The sequence below is a fragment of the Stenella coeruleoalba genome (assembly GCF_951394435.1).
Source record: "Stenella coeruleoalba genome assembly, chromosome: 5".
Classification (NCBI taxonomy): Eukaryota; Metazoa; Chordata; class Mammalia; order Artiodactyla; family Delphinidae; genus Stenella; species Stenella coeruleoalba.
The window spans coordinates 71,593,456-71,606,579 of NC_137150.1; the positions used below are offsets into that span (position 1 = coordinate 71,593,456).

General features: G+C 46.7%; 2 protein-coding genes across 4 annotated transcripts in view; one reads left to right on the forward strand and one right to left on the reverse strand.

The window, feature by feature from the left end:
• XXYLT1 (xyloside xylosyltransferase 1) overlaps positions 1–6,853 on the reverse strand; it is a 191,467-nt gene extending 184,614 nt beyond the window's left edge. For all 3 annotated transcript variants that reach the window (XR_013828566.1, XR_013828567.1, XM_079923097.1), the window contains exon 1: positions 6,243–6,853. Coding sequence is in view for 1 of the 3 variants with exons in the window: in XM_079923097.1 (XP_079779223.1) it covers positions 6,243–6,746 (504 nt within the window). In the remaining 2 variants the exon portion in view is untranslated. The remainder of the gene's footprint in view (positions 1–6,242) is intronic.
• Positions 6,854–8,869: 2,016 nt separating this feature from the next.
• LOC307187023 (heterogeneous nuclear ribonucleoprotein D-like) lies at positions 8,870–9,737 on the forward strand. Its single transcript, XM_079922785.1, is given in 3 exon segments — positions 8,870–9,107; positions 9,110–9,594; positions 9,599–9,737. Coding segments are annotated over 3 exon segments (801 nt in total). The 5' UTR covers positions 8,870–8,884; the 3' UTR covers positions 9,692–9,737.
• The last annotated feature ends 3,387 nt before the right edge of the window (positions 9,738–13,124 follow it).

The following is a 13,124-nucleotide window of genomic DNA, read 5'->3' on the forward strand; positions in this document are numbered from 1 at the left end:
CATTGTTTCGCACCATCCATATGGAGGACCCCCCTAACTTGACCAGCACTCCCTGCCTCCCGCCCCCTCCTCAGCCCTCCTCCCCGACCTGTGCACACTACCACCTCCCTTAGGGAAGGAAGAGAAACTGCTGCGATGGGCGAGTTTGGGAGGCAGGCTGCCCCATCCTCCTCTCCTCTCCTCTGAATTAGCCTCCGAGAGACTGCCCTCCCTGCAAGGCGGCCAGCGGCCGTCCAGAGCTGCCTGTCCTTTCAGAAGTCTGTCTGGTCTGTACCCCGGGTTGGGAGGCGCCTGTCCCTGTGTCTGCCACTCCCAACTCAGGCCAGAAACAGGCGTGACATTTACGGGGTGCCTGTCCACTTCAGCAGATGAAGAAGGTAAGTAATGCTCTGCCCCCATGGAGATGATACTCTAGTAGGGAGCGGCAGAATGCAAACTAGGAAACGGGGTAGTGACTTTCCAAACTTGCTTCCTGATGTCCAAAGAGCTCTCCCTCTCACTTCCTTCAGCCCCTGCTCAGAGGTCACTAAATCCACGAGGCCTTCCCTGACCAGCTGTACAAAACAGCCCACAACTCCGCACCCCAACACAGGAACGCTCCCTGTGTCCTTATCCACCTTTACTTTTGTCTATACAATGGATCACGATCTGACTCACTCTACATGGACAGGTTTGTTTGTTTAAAGTCGATCTCGCACACACCCCCAGAACCCCAGAATGGAAGCTCCATGAGGGCAGGGACTGGCTCTCTTCCTACTGGCACAGGCACCTAAAACAGGGCCTGGTGCCAGGGAAGCACCCAAGAACATCTGCTGAATGAATGAGCACATGAGTACGTGCTACAAACAAGGTGATGGGAAAGATAACGAGGGCTAGGGTGGCTGCGGCTTTAGAAAAGGGGTTCGGGGAAGGCCTTTCTGAGTCGTCACCATCTGAGTGATAACACAGTGACGGCACGAGAGAAGCAGCACAAGAAGCAATCCTGCTGTACCCCTGAGGGTGTCCGCACAGTGCTGGGTAAGCTCCCCCAGGCCTCTGCAAGGGGCTGGCCACCCCGAAAAGGAGAGAGGAGATGGCTACAGGGTCCCGTCAGTGCTGAGTCCCCAGAAGTCGGCAGAGTAGAACCGTGTTGTGAGGCTGGACACACAACAACGGATGCATTAGCACTGGACTCCCTGCACAAAACAGCAAGGCTGCGTTTAATCCTTACCGCCCCGTGGGGGATGGGTGTTTAATCCTCATTTTACAGGAGGCCTGGGAGGCCCTGAGAGGCGAGGGGGGTTGCCCACAGTCACCAGCTAGTAACTGGCCACTGGGGTTTAAACTCAGTGCTGTCTCCCTCCCTCAGGACCACGTTGTGCCCAACCCAGCAGGTTTAGCAACAGGACAGGCTGTACGTGGGGGTGATGCTAAGCGACACAGGTACCTGGGTGGCAGGGGGCTGTGCCTGTGCCCCCTCTGTGTCCCCTGCATTTGTGCATTCAGGGTCCAACACACGACAGGTGCTTAGTCATTCATAGGGCTTCGACATGCGTGGTAGCCTCCTGAGGGAGATGACTGGTTGCCTACCCCAAAGCTTCCCCTCCTCTCCTTATTAACTATTTTTAACGGGAACTCTGCTTTGGTTCTTCCTCCATCCTGCGGCTGCAACACAGATGTGATGACTAAGGCTCTAGCAGCCATTCTGGCCCATGAGGACAAGGGCCACCCTGTGGGGATGGTAAAACAGAGCTGGAGGGGCCTAGGACCCTGATGATGGCATGAAGCTCCTGGGCCAGCCCGGAACGCCTCCTACTCTGGACTCCATTTAGATGAGAAATAAAGCTCCATGTTGCTTAAGCTACCACTATGTGGGATTCCCATGGCATATTCTATCAAACTTAATGCAAAAGGAAGCCTTATGGAACACAAGTCTGGACCTAAGTTTTAGAAGGGTGAGATCCCACTGGACAGACAGAATGAGACAATAGATGGCTCGGAAGCAAAGCGAGCAAAGCTCCAGGAGAAGGGATGGCGTCTCCTGCAGCTTAGTGGGGAAAGGCTGGACAAGGAAGCTGCAGCCAGCTGCTGTGGGGCTAGAATGTTGGAATGACCTGGATGACAGGGAGCCGGGAGCCAGGGGGTTCTGAGTGGTGTGATAAAAGCCCCATTTTAACAAGATGACAGCAGAGCCAGGATAGCCTGAATGAAAGGCGAATGCTCCCTGAAGGTCTACTATGTGTCAGGCATTGTGCTCCCAGGGCAGGCTGCACAGAGGCAAGGATGCCTGAGCTGGGTCTGAAGGTGGGCAGGAAAGCATCAGGCCCTCCTGTATCCCTTTTACAGCAAGGACTTCCATGCCTGCTGCCACAGCCTCGTACAAATTCAGATTTCCGGGCCCCATCAGGAGATTCTGACCCACAGGCTGGGGCAGGGTCCATGAGTCTGTATTTTGAATAACTGTCCCCAGGAGATTCTGATGCAGTTAGTCCATAGACTTATTAAATGAGCTAGAAGCAGCTCCTATCCTGGTACCTCGAACATAACAGGTTTGGATGTTTATTAAATAAGTGAACAAATAATATATTTCCATACTGTTAGGAGATAACAAACCAGTGGATTTTGAAAGACTTTCAATAATAAGTGGAAACAAGATTTTTCTGTTTAAGTGAATAGCTTTTTAGCTAGTATTTAATTAACCAAAATGTAATCTAAAGTCACTAGTAATATTCTATGATCAATTTCTGCAGCCATTTCGGCTCCACCATTTCTGTGACACTTGAAAATGGCCTGAGAAGAGACCTCTGAGTGTGAGCACGAGTCCTAGGCCGGCTCACTGCAGCCCTGCCCTGCATCCCGCACACCTGGCGGAGTCCCAGATCCCACCCTGAGGGAGGAAGAGCTTTCAGGCTGTCTCCAGACAGCCGGGTGGGCCAGGAGCTGCCTTCCTCTTCCCAAGGTGTTCTTACACACTTTAGGGCAACTCTCCCTGGGAGTGGACTGTTCTTTTACCTTATCTTACAAGAGAGAAGTGCTCCTTAAAGGCGGAACATGGTACAAAGAGAAAAACATTGGCCTAGGACTTGAGTCTAGCCCCCAGCCTTGTCAGTAACTCACCAAGTGGCCTTAGGCAAGTTTCCTCACCTGGGTTGCTATATGCTCTTGAAGATCCCTTCCAGCTGTGATGCAACTGGGGTGAGAATTTCTAGTGTCATTCTTCCTAACTAATACTGAAAAAATAATTCTCATATAAGATGCACTCCCATATGTAAGACATGATGCTCGCTGCTAAGAATACACTTAAGAGAGGTCAGGGTCCAAGCCCTTAAGGAGTTTACAGTCTAGCAAGGTAGACAAATAACTCATTCAATAATTACATAACGACAAGTGTGAGAAATGTTACTAAGGAAAAGTCCTTGGTGTGATGAGAATGTACAATGGGGGCTCAGGAAAGGTTTACCAAGGAAATAACATTTTGCTGAGACCTGAAAGCAGAGTACCAGTTAAGGAAGTGGGGGTGGGGTGGGAGGTACTCCAGGTAGAGGGAAAGGCATGTGTGAAGTGGTACCAGAAGACACATTCCAAACCTGAGGAAGAATTAAATGACAACTAAAATGAGGCAAACCTTTTAGGACTACATATTTAAAGAAAAAAATAAAACAAAAAGAGCACCTTTTGTCACAAACAGAAAACAGATTCACAAAAAATCATTCAAAAGAACAGGAGCAATTTTAGCTAGAACTGATAAACCCTTATCTGAACACAGCCATCTGGCTGAAAGCCCCCAGACCCTCGTTCCTCATGCCTCAGTAGGGGTGGTGTCAATTCCCTCAGGTCATCTGCAGCTGCCTCAGGCCTTGGGTGATGGCTAAGGCTGTCAGAACTGGGCCCAGCAGAGGGAAGGAGTCAAAGCATGAAACACGGACTCCAAGAAGGGAAGCTGGCCCTGAGACTGGACCTGCCCTGGACAAGTATTTCCGGTGCCCACTATGTGCCAGGCATAGGGGTGGGAGATAAGACGTCGTAGAGTCTACAGCACCAGGGAGGTACACGAGGAAGAGGAAGATGTGCCTTTTGAATGGGGGTTCCTTGGACGGCTCCAAGGAGGGGATGGTATCCAAAGATGGGCAAGACTCGGTGACGCACACAGAAAGGGTATCCTGACAGTGGAATGACAGAAGCAGAGGCATGTAGGCTGGAAAGCACTGAGTTTGCAACAAGATACTGTGGCTGGAGCTCGAGAAGGGGACAGTAGAGCCCTAGCAAATGGAGGAGATAGTCCTGAGTTGTGATCTCTGACTCAGAAAGTGAAGAGACGACATGCCGGTCTTCAAGGCGGTGTCTGGAGAGCCGGTCAAATCCCAGCTCTGCCCAGACTGGCCCTATGATCAAGGGCCCTTGGTTTTCTCCCTTGGACTAGCACAGAATTTCTCAAACATTAAAGTCCCAAGGACCACCTGGAACAGGTTGCCAGGCCCTACTTCCAGAGACTGCAATTAGGGCAAATGCGATGGGCCCCAGGCTGAAAAACCCCAAGTCAGACAGTGGGTGTCAAGGGCCTGGCCAGCCACAAGCTCCAGGACCTGGATTCTTGGCCTCCTGTACCATGGAATCCAGGCCCAGGTACCTCTCCCTGACTATGGTGGGTGTTCCAGATGGGCTCATTTGTTCTGGGCAGAGGACAGACTTTTGATGCTATGGGGGGAAGCTGGAAAGGAGAGCTGTGGAGGGCTGCGCACAGATTGTCCCCAAGTCTATGGACATTCCTGGGGGAAGGTGAAAACTAAGTAAAGAGTGGCCAAGGGCCCAGGAAGGAAGGAAGGACATTCTGGGTGAAAAGTATAGCTTATGTAAAGGCACATTCAGTACAGTTAAGATCTAAGGTGCACAGAGGGGGAGGACAAGAAGGTAGGCAGAAGAGGAGAGCCAGGGCCACAACACAGACAGCCTTACCAAGAAATTAGAACTTGATTCTGAAGACAACAAACAACAGACCCCTGAACCCTGCAGAATCCTGGCATCAGCTCCCCTTAGTCACTCATTGGGCACAAACACATGGAACACTACTCTTGCCTCACCGCCCGTACCCCCACCATCAGGCTCCATCCTTTAAGATCACCTACTATTTCTATCCCAAAATCAGACCTTGGATCCCCTCTGTGCAACTGTTAGGTCAAAATGAGGCAAGCAATTTAACTGAGACCATTAACTCTAAGTTAGGAATCCAATCTCTGACAAGCAGAGCCAGGAGGTGAAGCGAGATGATGGGGATGCAGGTGGGTCCAGCCTGGGACAAGGTGACTAGCTCTGCTCTCCCCAGATCTTATCTGTACCTCCTGGGAGGAACCCGGTGCTTCTCTAAATGGGTTCAGGACCCTTGAGGGTAGGGGAGAAGGGGGCACACAGAGGAGATGAGATGGTTCACACTGGCTGGGTTTGGGCTTGACGTTCCGACTGAAATACCTTAGAGAAATGAGCTATGAGAAATGTCACTGTAACCTGAACAATTCAAGCGGCCGAAGACCCTGTCCAGCAGACTCTGCACCAGAAGCATATTGGTACGTTCAAATGACCTGCTCCATCCTCAAAAGTAAAAGACTGAGGCGCTTCCCTGGTGGCACAGTGGTTAAGAAGCCGCCTGCCAATGAAGGAGACACGGGTTCAAGCCCTGGTCCGGGAAGATCCCACATGCCGCGGAGCAACTAAGCCCGTGAGCCACAACTACTGAAGCCCGCGCACCTGGAGTCCGTGTTCCCAACAAGAGAAGCCACCACAATGAGAAGCCTGCGCACCACAAGGAAGAGTAGCCCCCGCTCGCCGCAACCAGAGAAAAGCCCGCGCGCAGCAACGAAGACCCATCGCAGCCAAAAATAAAATAAACAAAATAAATTTATTTAAAAAAAAAAGTCAAAGACTGAGAAGAATAAAAAGAGGGGCAGGCTCTGAAGGCACTGACTGCTGAATCCTGTAACGCTAGCAAAGACGGGGAGTGCCAATTCTCAAGGAGGCCGCAGTTAAAGGGGGAGACGCGGTCAGGGTAGTCGGCTAACAACGAGGCTCCCGGACACGCCCCCGGACGACGCCTCCAGCGTGCTGTGAATGCACACTTCAGCCAGGGGGATCGGGTTGAGAGGGTAGGCTTCTACTGGCGTTGGCAGTGGGCAGCGCAACGAAGACACCTCCCTCCTGACCCCTGGAGATTGGCCGGGCGCGCGCGCTGACCGAGCCACCCGCCCGGAACCTCCGGCTGAGGCCCCGCTCACCTTGCACTTGAAGCCGGCAGCGGGCGGTAGCAGCTCCCGCAGCAGGGCCTTGGCCACCTCGCGGCTGGTCTCCTCGCTCACGAAGTGCAGGTTAAGCACCTCGTGCGCCTCGAACTTAGCGAGGCGCAACAGGGAGCGGATCGCGACGCGGGCCTTGGCCTGCAGCGCGGCATTGTGTTCCGCCTTGGTGAACATCATCAGCAGGTGATAGTCCACCGGCCCGGCCCCGCCGCCCTCCAGGCTCTTGGCCTTAGCACCCGGGGCCGGCGCCACGGAGCCCTGCGCCAGCTCCGGCACCAGCGGCGAGGGCGCGGCGGGGGCTCCGGCGCGGGCCTCCTTCAGCCTCTTGGTGGCGCTGGAGAAGGTCTCCCGGCCGGAGCCGAGGTAGTAGAAGGCACAGACGGCAAGCGCCGCGGCCAGCAGCAGCGCGCAGTAGTGGGAGCGCACAGCGCCCAGACGCGCCATGGCCCGAGCGCATGGGGGCGCGCCTCGGAGGAGACCCATGCGCCACCCTCCCGCGGACAGGGCGGCCGGGGAGCCGCAGCGGAGAACAGTACCTCTACAGCTACTTAGTAGCCCCGGCGGCGGGCGGCAGCCATGGCGGAGGCGGAGCCGCGCTGCCAATCCGCGGGCGCTGATGCGCCGAGAGGCGGGGCCAGGACTGCCCGGCAGCCGCTGGGTCCTAGGCTCAGAAGGATTACATCGGGGATGCGCCGCGGGTCCGCAGGAGCCGCCCCAGAGTGGTCAGAGAAGCCGGTGAGAACTCGGGCATACAAGCCAGCTGGCTGTACCGTCCGTGAAAAATGGCCCTCTTAAGTGCCCAGCCCCAGACGCTAGAAACCGAAGCTAAGACTTCGGTAGCAAAAAGACTAAACTGGACTCACAAAGAAAAGTTTTCTCTATATACCTTTTCCACCCTAATTTCTTGAAGGCTTTAAGTCCTCTCCCCGACTCCTTTCACACCTTGGAGACTATCTGGGGCTAAAGAATTTAAACTAGCAACTCCCTCCCTATTCTCGGTGAAGTAGGATTGACACCCGAGGTGTAAATGGCCTGCTCACCTCACTTGGCACCTCTGAGGCGGACCAGAGGCAATCTAAAGGATACTTTTTTTTTTTTTTTAACTTTAACACTTTAAAAGAGGCTTAATATGTACCCGGTAGTTTTGCAAATTCTTAACTGAAGCATAACTGAGGTCACTTGCCCCGGGTCACACAGTGGCAGGTTTGGCAATATAGCTGGACACTGCCAACTACATAAAAACCCATTAACTTGAGTCTTCTGAGGACCAATGACACACTACAGTGTTTACGTAAACATGTACAAGTGGTCTGCATGCTTGAAAGAGGTGCAGGTGAAAACGCAGGCACAAATGCAATCACAAATTCTCTCACCCGTTTACTGTGCCATGCCATTATTTCTCAAAGTGTGGTCCCCAGAACCACAATTTATCTCGTTTTTAACTCTTCTTCTTTTCAGTTGGAGCAACACTTCTCTGAAAAACCTTGGACCTCTAAAGAATGCTTAGCAACATGTTCAATACATGCTACTCACCTTGGGGGGGGGGGGGGAACAATGGCAGAATTATCTCACTTTAGTAACACGTATTACTTTAGTTCATTTAATCCACACAGCTGTAAGAGGTAGAGGTATTATTTGCTTATTTGCACTTTACAATTGAGGAAATTGAGATTTAGAGAAGTGAACTGCCCAAATCTAGTTGGCTAGTAAATAATGGATCCCCGCTCAAGCCATACCACTTCCAAAGCCCAAACTTCCAGCCAAGATTAGCACTGAAAGTGATAACTCAGACTTCGAGTTGTGTGTATTTTACCACAAGCTTCAGCAGATGACATTGTGGTTAAGAGAGCTGGATTTGGGCATGTGCGGGGGGGAAGCAAGATGGCAGAGTAGGAAGACCCTGAGCACAGCTGCTCCCACAGGCACCAGAGAGCTGGATTAACAGCTAACTAGGAGTTGTTAGACTTCAAGGGAGGTAATCGCTCTGAGCTGCAATCATACCCCTATGTAACATGGGGCTAATATTAGTACTTATGCCTCATAGGGTTATGAGAGATAATAGATAAAAAGCAGTTGGAATAGTGTCTGACACTTAGTAAACAAATATAAACTATGCTAGAAACACCAAACTCTAAAACAAAGTCTAAATATCCAACAAGTACAAAATACAGTTTAGCAACCATAGCTTTTCTAGAGTGTTTACAAATTCTAAACCCCAAATATCCATTAAGACTTTATTACATGTACCACAGAATCTCCACCACTGTGTGCTACCATTGTATTATTACATTCTAATTATTGTTCATTAATAAGGGGGAAATAATGCTGGAATTGTACCTTTTAGTCCACCCACCTACACAATCAATAAGGTGGATTTTTCCTCTGCCATTTATTCTGGAATTTATTCAACAAATATATTTTTTCAGACCTTTATAAGATCACTACTCCTGGAATTTATGGATAACAAATGAAGAACAAGATAATTTAAATTTTACATAGGAAGTCAGTAGACACAGGAAAATACTCAAGAGACTGGTCTTTTCTCCAAGCTTCTTCATCCTCAATTCTTTGACTATAAAGAAAAATTAATGTGTTATGTGAATCAGTAGGATGACGGTGAAATGTTTATTGGAGGCTTGAGCTGGGATACAAGCAAGAAAGATCTGACTGAATATTTGTCTCGATTTGCAGAAGTTGTAGACTGCACAGTGAAAACAGATCCAGTCGCTGGAAGATCAAGAGGATTTGGATTTGTGCATTTCAAAGATGCTGCTAGTGTTGATAAGGTTTTGAAACTGAAAGAACACAAGCTGGATGGCAAATTGATAGACCCTAAAAGGGCCAAAGCTTGGGGAAGGAACCCCCCAAAAAGGTTTTTGTGGGTGGATTGAGCCCAGATACTTTGGAAGAACAAATTAAAGAATATTTTGGAGCCTTTGGAGAGATTGAAAATATTGAACTTCCCATGGATACAAAAACAAATGAAAGAAGAGGATTTTGTTTTATTACATATACAGACGGAGAGCCAGTAAAGAAATTGGTGGAAAGCAGATATCAAATTGGTTCTGGGAAGTGTGAAATCAAAGTTGCACAACCCAAAGAGGTATGTAGGCAGCAACAGCAACAACAAAAAGGAGGAAGAGGTGCTGCAGCTGGTGGACGAGGAGGTACTAGGGGTCGTGGCCAAGGTCAGGGCCAAAACTGGAACCAAGGATTTAATAACTATTATGATCAAGGATATGGAAATTACAATAGTGCTTATGGTGGTGATCAAAACTATAGTGGCTATGGCGGCTATGGTTATACTGGGTATAACTATGGGAACTATGGATATGCACGGATATGCAGACTACAGTGGGCAACAGAGCACTTATGGCAAGGCATCTCGAGGGGATGGCAATCACCAAAATAATTACCAGCCATATTAAAAAGGGACGTTGGAGAAAACAGGAAGAGATTGCTAAAGCAGCCCATCTTGCAAGGACAACATTGAAGTTTGGTCTTCTATTGATCTAAGATGATAATTTTGTAAAAGACTTTCTAGTGTACAAGACACAACTGTGTCCAACTGTATGTAGCCGCCAATTAGTTTTGTTTTTACTTTGTCTTTTGCTATCTGTGTTATGACTCGATGTGGATTTGTGTTTATACAAATTTTATTTGTATGATTTCATGTTAAACCTCAAATAAATGCGATTGTTTTTTTGAGTCAGGTACTAAATAGCTCTGTAAAAGTGTAATTTTAAATAAGTGATAATTAAGGTACAGTTTATTTTGTAGGGAGTGTTGATCCATAGGGAGAAACTGTGGTCCTTTACGAATAGCCAGCTACAGTGTCTACTCTGTTCCCCGTATTTGTTAGATGTATTGTCTTTTAAGGCTTCATTTCCCTGTCAACTGAGGTTTCCACGTAACTTTAAGTAATGTTTTCTCTCTGTATATCTGGAGCCTTTGTCATGAAAGTTTCTGTGGCTTAGTTATAGTGTGTGATTAGTGGAAGCTTTCTAGTAGACCATAAGTCTTCTGGTTATATTTTGAAAAGTAGCTTTTTAATGGCACAAAGCATGCTGTTAGCTCCTTTTATGAATAGAAAATATTTTGCCTTGTTCTTGTCTCTGGGAAGGCATTTGTTATGACTTGCTGTATTCAGTGGTCTGCTGGAAAGAGCTTTGACTAATCATAATAGCATAACTTTGTTTTCTTGATTAAAATGTCTAGATATACCCAGGGGAAAAAAGCACTTGAACTGTGTTACAGGAGCTACAGTTTAAGAATATCAGATGTAGTTACATTTAACACAAGGATTTTGGCAAATAGGTACGAAGTTATTAAAGTCTGAACAAAAGTTAGATTAAAATATTTAAAGTAGCAGCTGAGTAACTAAAGTAGTTGTACACTATTCTGTTGGTATTATGTCACAGCAAGCACCAAACTGAACAAAATGTTTTCTGTTGGGGCATTTTTAGGAAGCTATATTGGGTGTTAGCTGTTATGTGGTGTGAGTTCTTAGAAAAAGTCACGGTAGTAAGTTTCATTATTTTTAGCGCAGTTAGTGCATGAGCTGGGTAGTTATGCATATCCATATTCAGACATAAGGAATAGTGGGGAAAGGTATCCCTTAAATCTTATATAAATGAAAATCTAAGTGTGACCAACTCATGTCATTACAACAGATCTTCCTGGTGCATTAAAAAGAAAAACAGTTTTAGCTATAGATTTTGGAGGATGACCTGGGTAAATTCCAGTTTTGAATTTTACATTGTGTAGTTACTGAATTTAAGGTCTCTGTTTTTGTTTCTGTGGTTCCATGTTAGCCATTAGGATTGGCATACATGTTAACGTGTGGCATAGCTGACCTCACCTTCAACCAAGTGTTAATTTTTTTTATGCTAATGAACCTGCCTTTTTTATCTGGTGCCTGCAACTTTCTTTGTTCCAATGATGTTTGTACTCGCTGGACAATCAAGTTATGCTTTCGGCCTTCTTTTGCTCCTGTTTTGCTCTTTGATCTTACACCTAGGCCAAGTACCAATGCTGACTATTGCAAAGGACTGTTTAATTCTTTCAACATGCAACCTTAGGGAACAGAAAGGAGATTTTCACTTTAAGTTATGTTGTCAGTCAGTAGATACAGTGTCTTTAGGGCAGTGAATCCTGTAAATTCAAATTTATGATTAGATGACAAGTTGACATTGAGATTGTCCTTTCCCTTATCAAAAATGAATAAAGTCTTTTTAAACAAAAAGAGAATGTAGTGTGTCAGATGTTATGCGCTATTTTCTCAGCTTAAAATAGATATATCTGGGTGTATAACAATATGACTAAATAGACAAGAACTTGGTCAGCAAGTGACCCTTCAGTTCTAACTTTAACTGTGGTCAAGTTCTCTGACTTCTAGCCAGGGGAGATGGTTTTTTCTGTTGTATGATTTCTACATCTGTAATGTAACGTAGAAATCTGACAGTTTAGCAGGCTTTTTTCTTTATTGACCACTACCCAATATTGTCAAAGATACAGAGAAAAAGACACTCCTCTACAGTAGATGGGGGTGTGTATATTGACACAACTTTCCTGGAGGGAACTCTGGCAATACTAAAATCTTTCTAAGAGAACTTTCAGTTCTCTCTCCTATCCAGATGAATGTTTCTTTCTGAGACAAGGGTCTCAAATTTTGATTGGCATTGGAAACCATGGGGAGCTTGGTAAAAACACAATGGCTCAGGCCCTATTATCTTCAATGAGCCTGGGCCTCCACGGTGATTCTTTTACAAGCCAAAGTTTGAAAAGCACTGCCCTAGCTCTTCACCGAGCCAACCGCTCTGGCTTCAGACCTTGGCTTAGATGTCACTGCCTTGAGGAATGGTCTCTAAACACCAACGCGTCCAGTGTCCAGAGGAGGCACCATCCTCAGGGATCCCATGAGGGCCACCTATGAACTGCCCAGTCCTATCTTTCTCCACTGCAAGAAGGCAAGACTTCAAGAGAACAGGTAGTGTGTGTTTTTTTTTTTTTTAACCATAATATCCCCAGTACCTAACACAGTGCCTGACTCATTGAATGAGCCTCAAAAATATACCCACCCATTGTGAACCAGAATTTTCACATCTAGGAACTCATCCTAAGGAAATAAGGAAGAATGTGCTCAAATATTTAGCCATAAGGGTAATGAAGAACTAGGTTTATGATGACAAGATATTGAAATCAAATGTTCATCAGTAAAGTGAAACTAAAATAAAGATGCTGTCATTAAAAGTGATGTATTCAACAAACTATAAGGGAAATTTTTTAAAGTGATAAATAGAAGAACCTATAGACTCAAGAGATATATTAGCCAATTGCAATGAATGGAACTTACATGAATTGATTTGAAAAATCTTTTTTTAAAGCACACACCTAAGACATTGGGAAAATTTGAATATTGACTATATAGTTTCATATTTTAAGGAAGGTGATATGATTTTTTTAAAACAGTCCTTTTTTCCCCCTTTATGTTTTTAACTTTTTATTTTATATTGGAGGAGAGCTGATTAACAAATGTTGTGTTAGTTTCAGGTGTACAGCAAAGTGATTCAGTTATACATATACATGTATCTTTTTCGGATTCTTTTCCCATTTAGGTTGTTACCTAATATTGAGCAGTGTTCCCTGCAGTTACACAGTAGGTCCCTGCTGGTGATCTGTTTTAAATATAGCCGCGTGTACAAGTCAGTCCCAAACTCCCTAACTAACGCCAACCCCCCACCACCCTTCCCCTCTGGTAACCCTAAGTTTGTTCTGTTTTCTGTTTTGTAAATAAGTTCATTTGTATCATTTTTTTTAAGATTCTGCATAATAAGCGCTATCATACGATATTTAGAGACA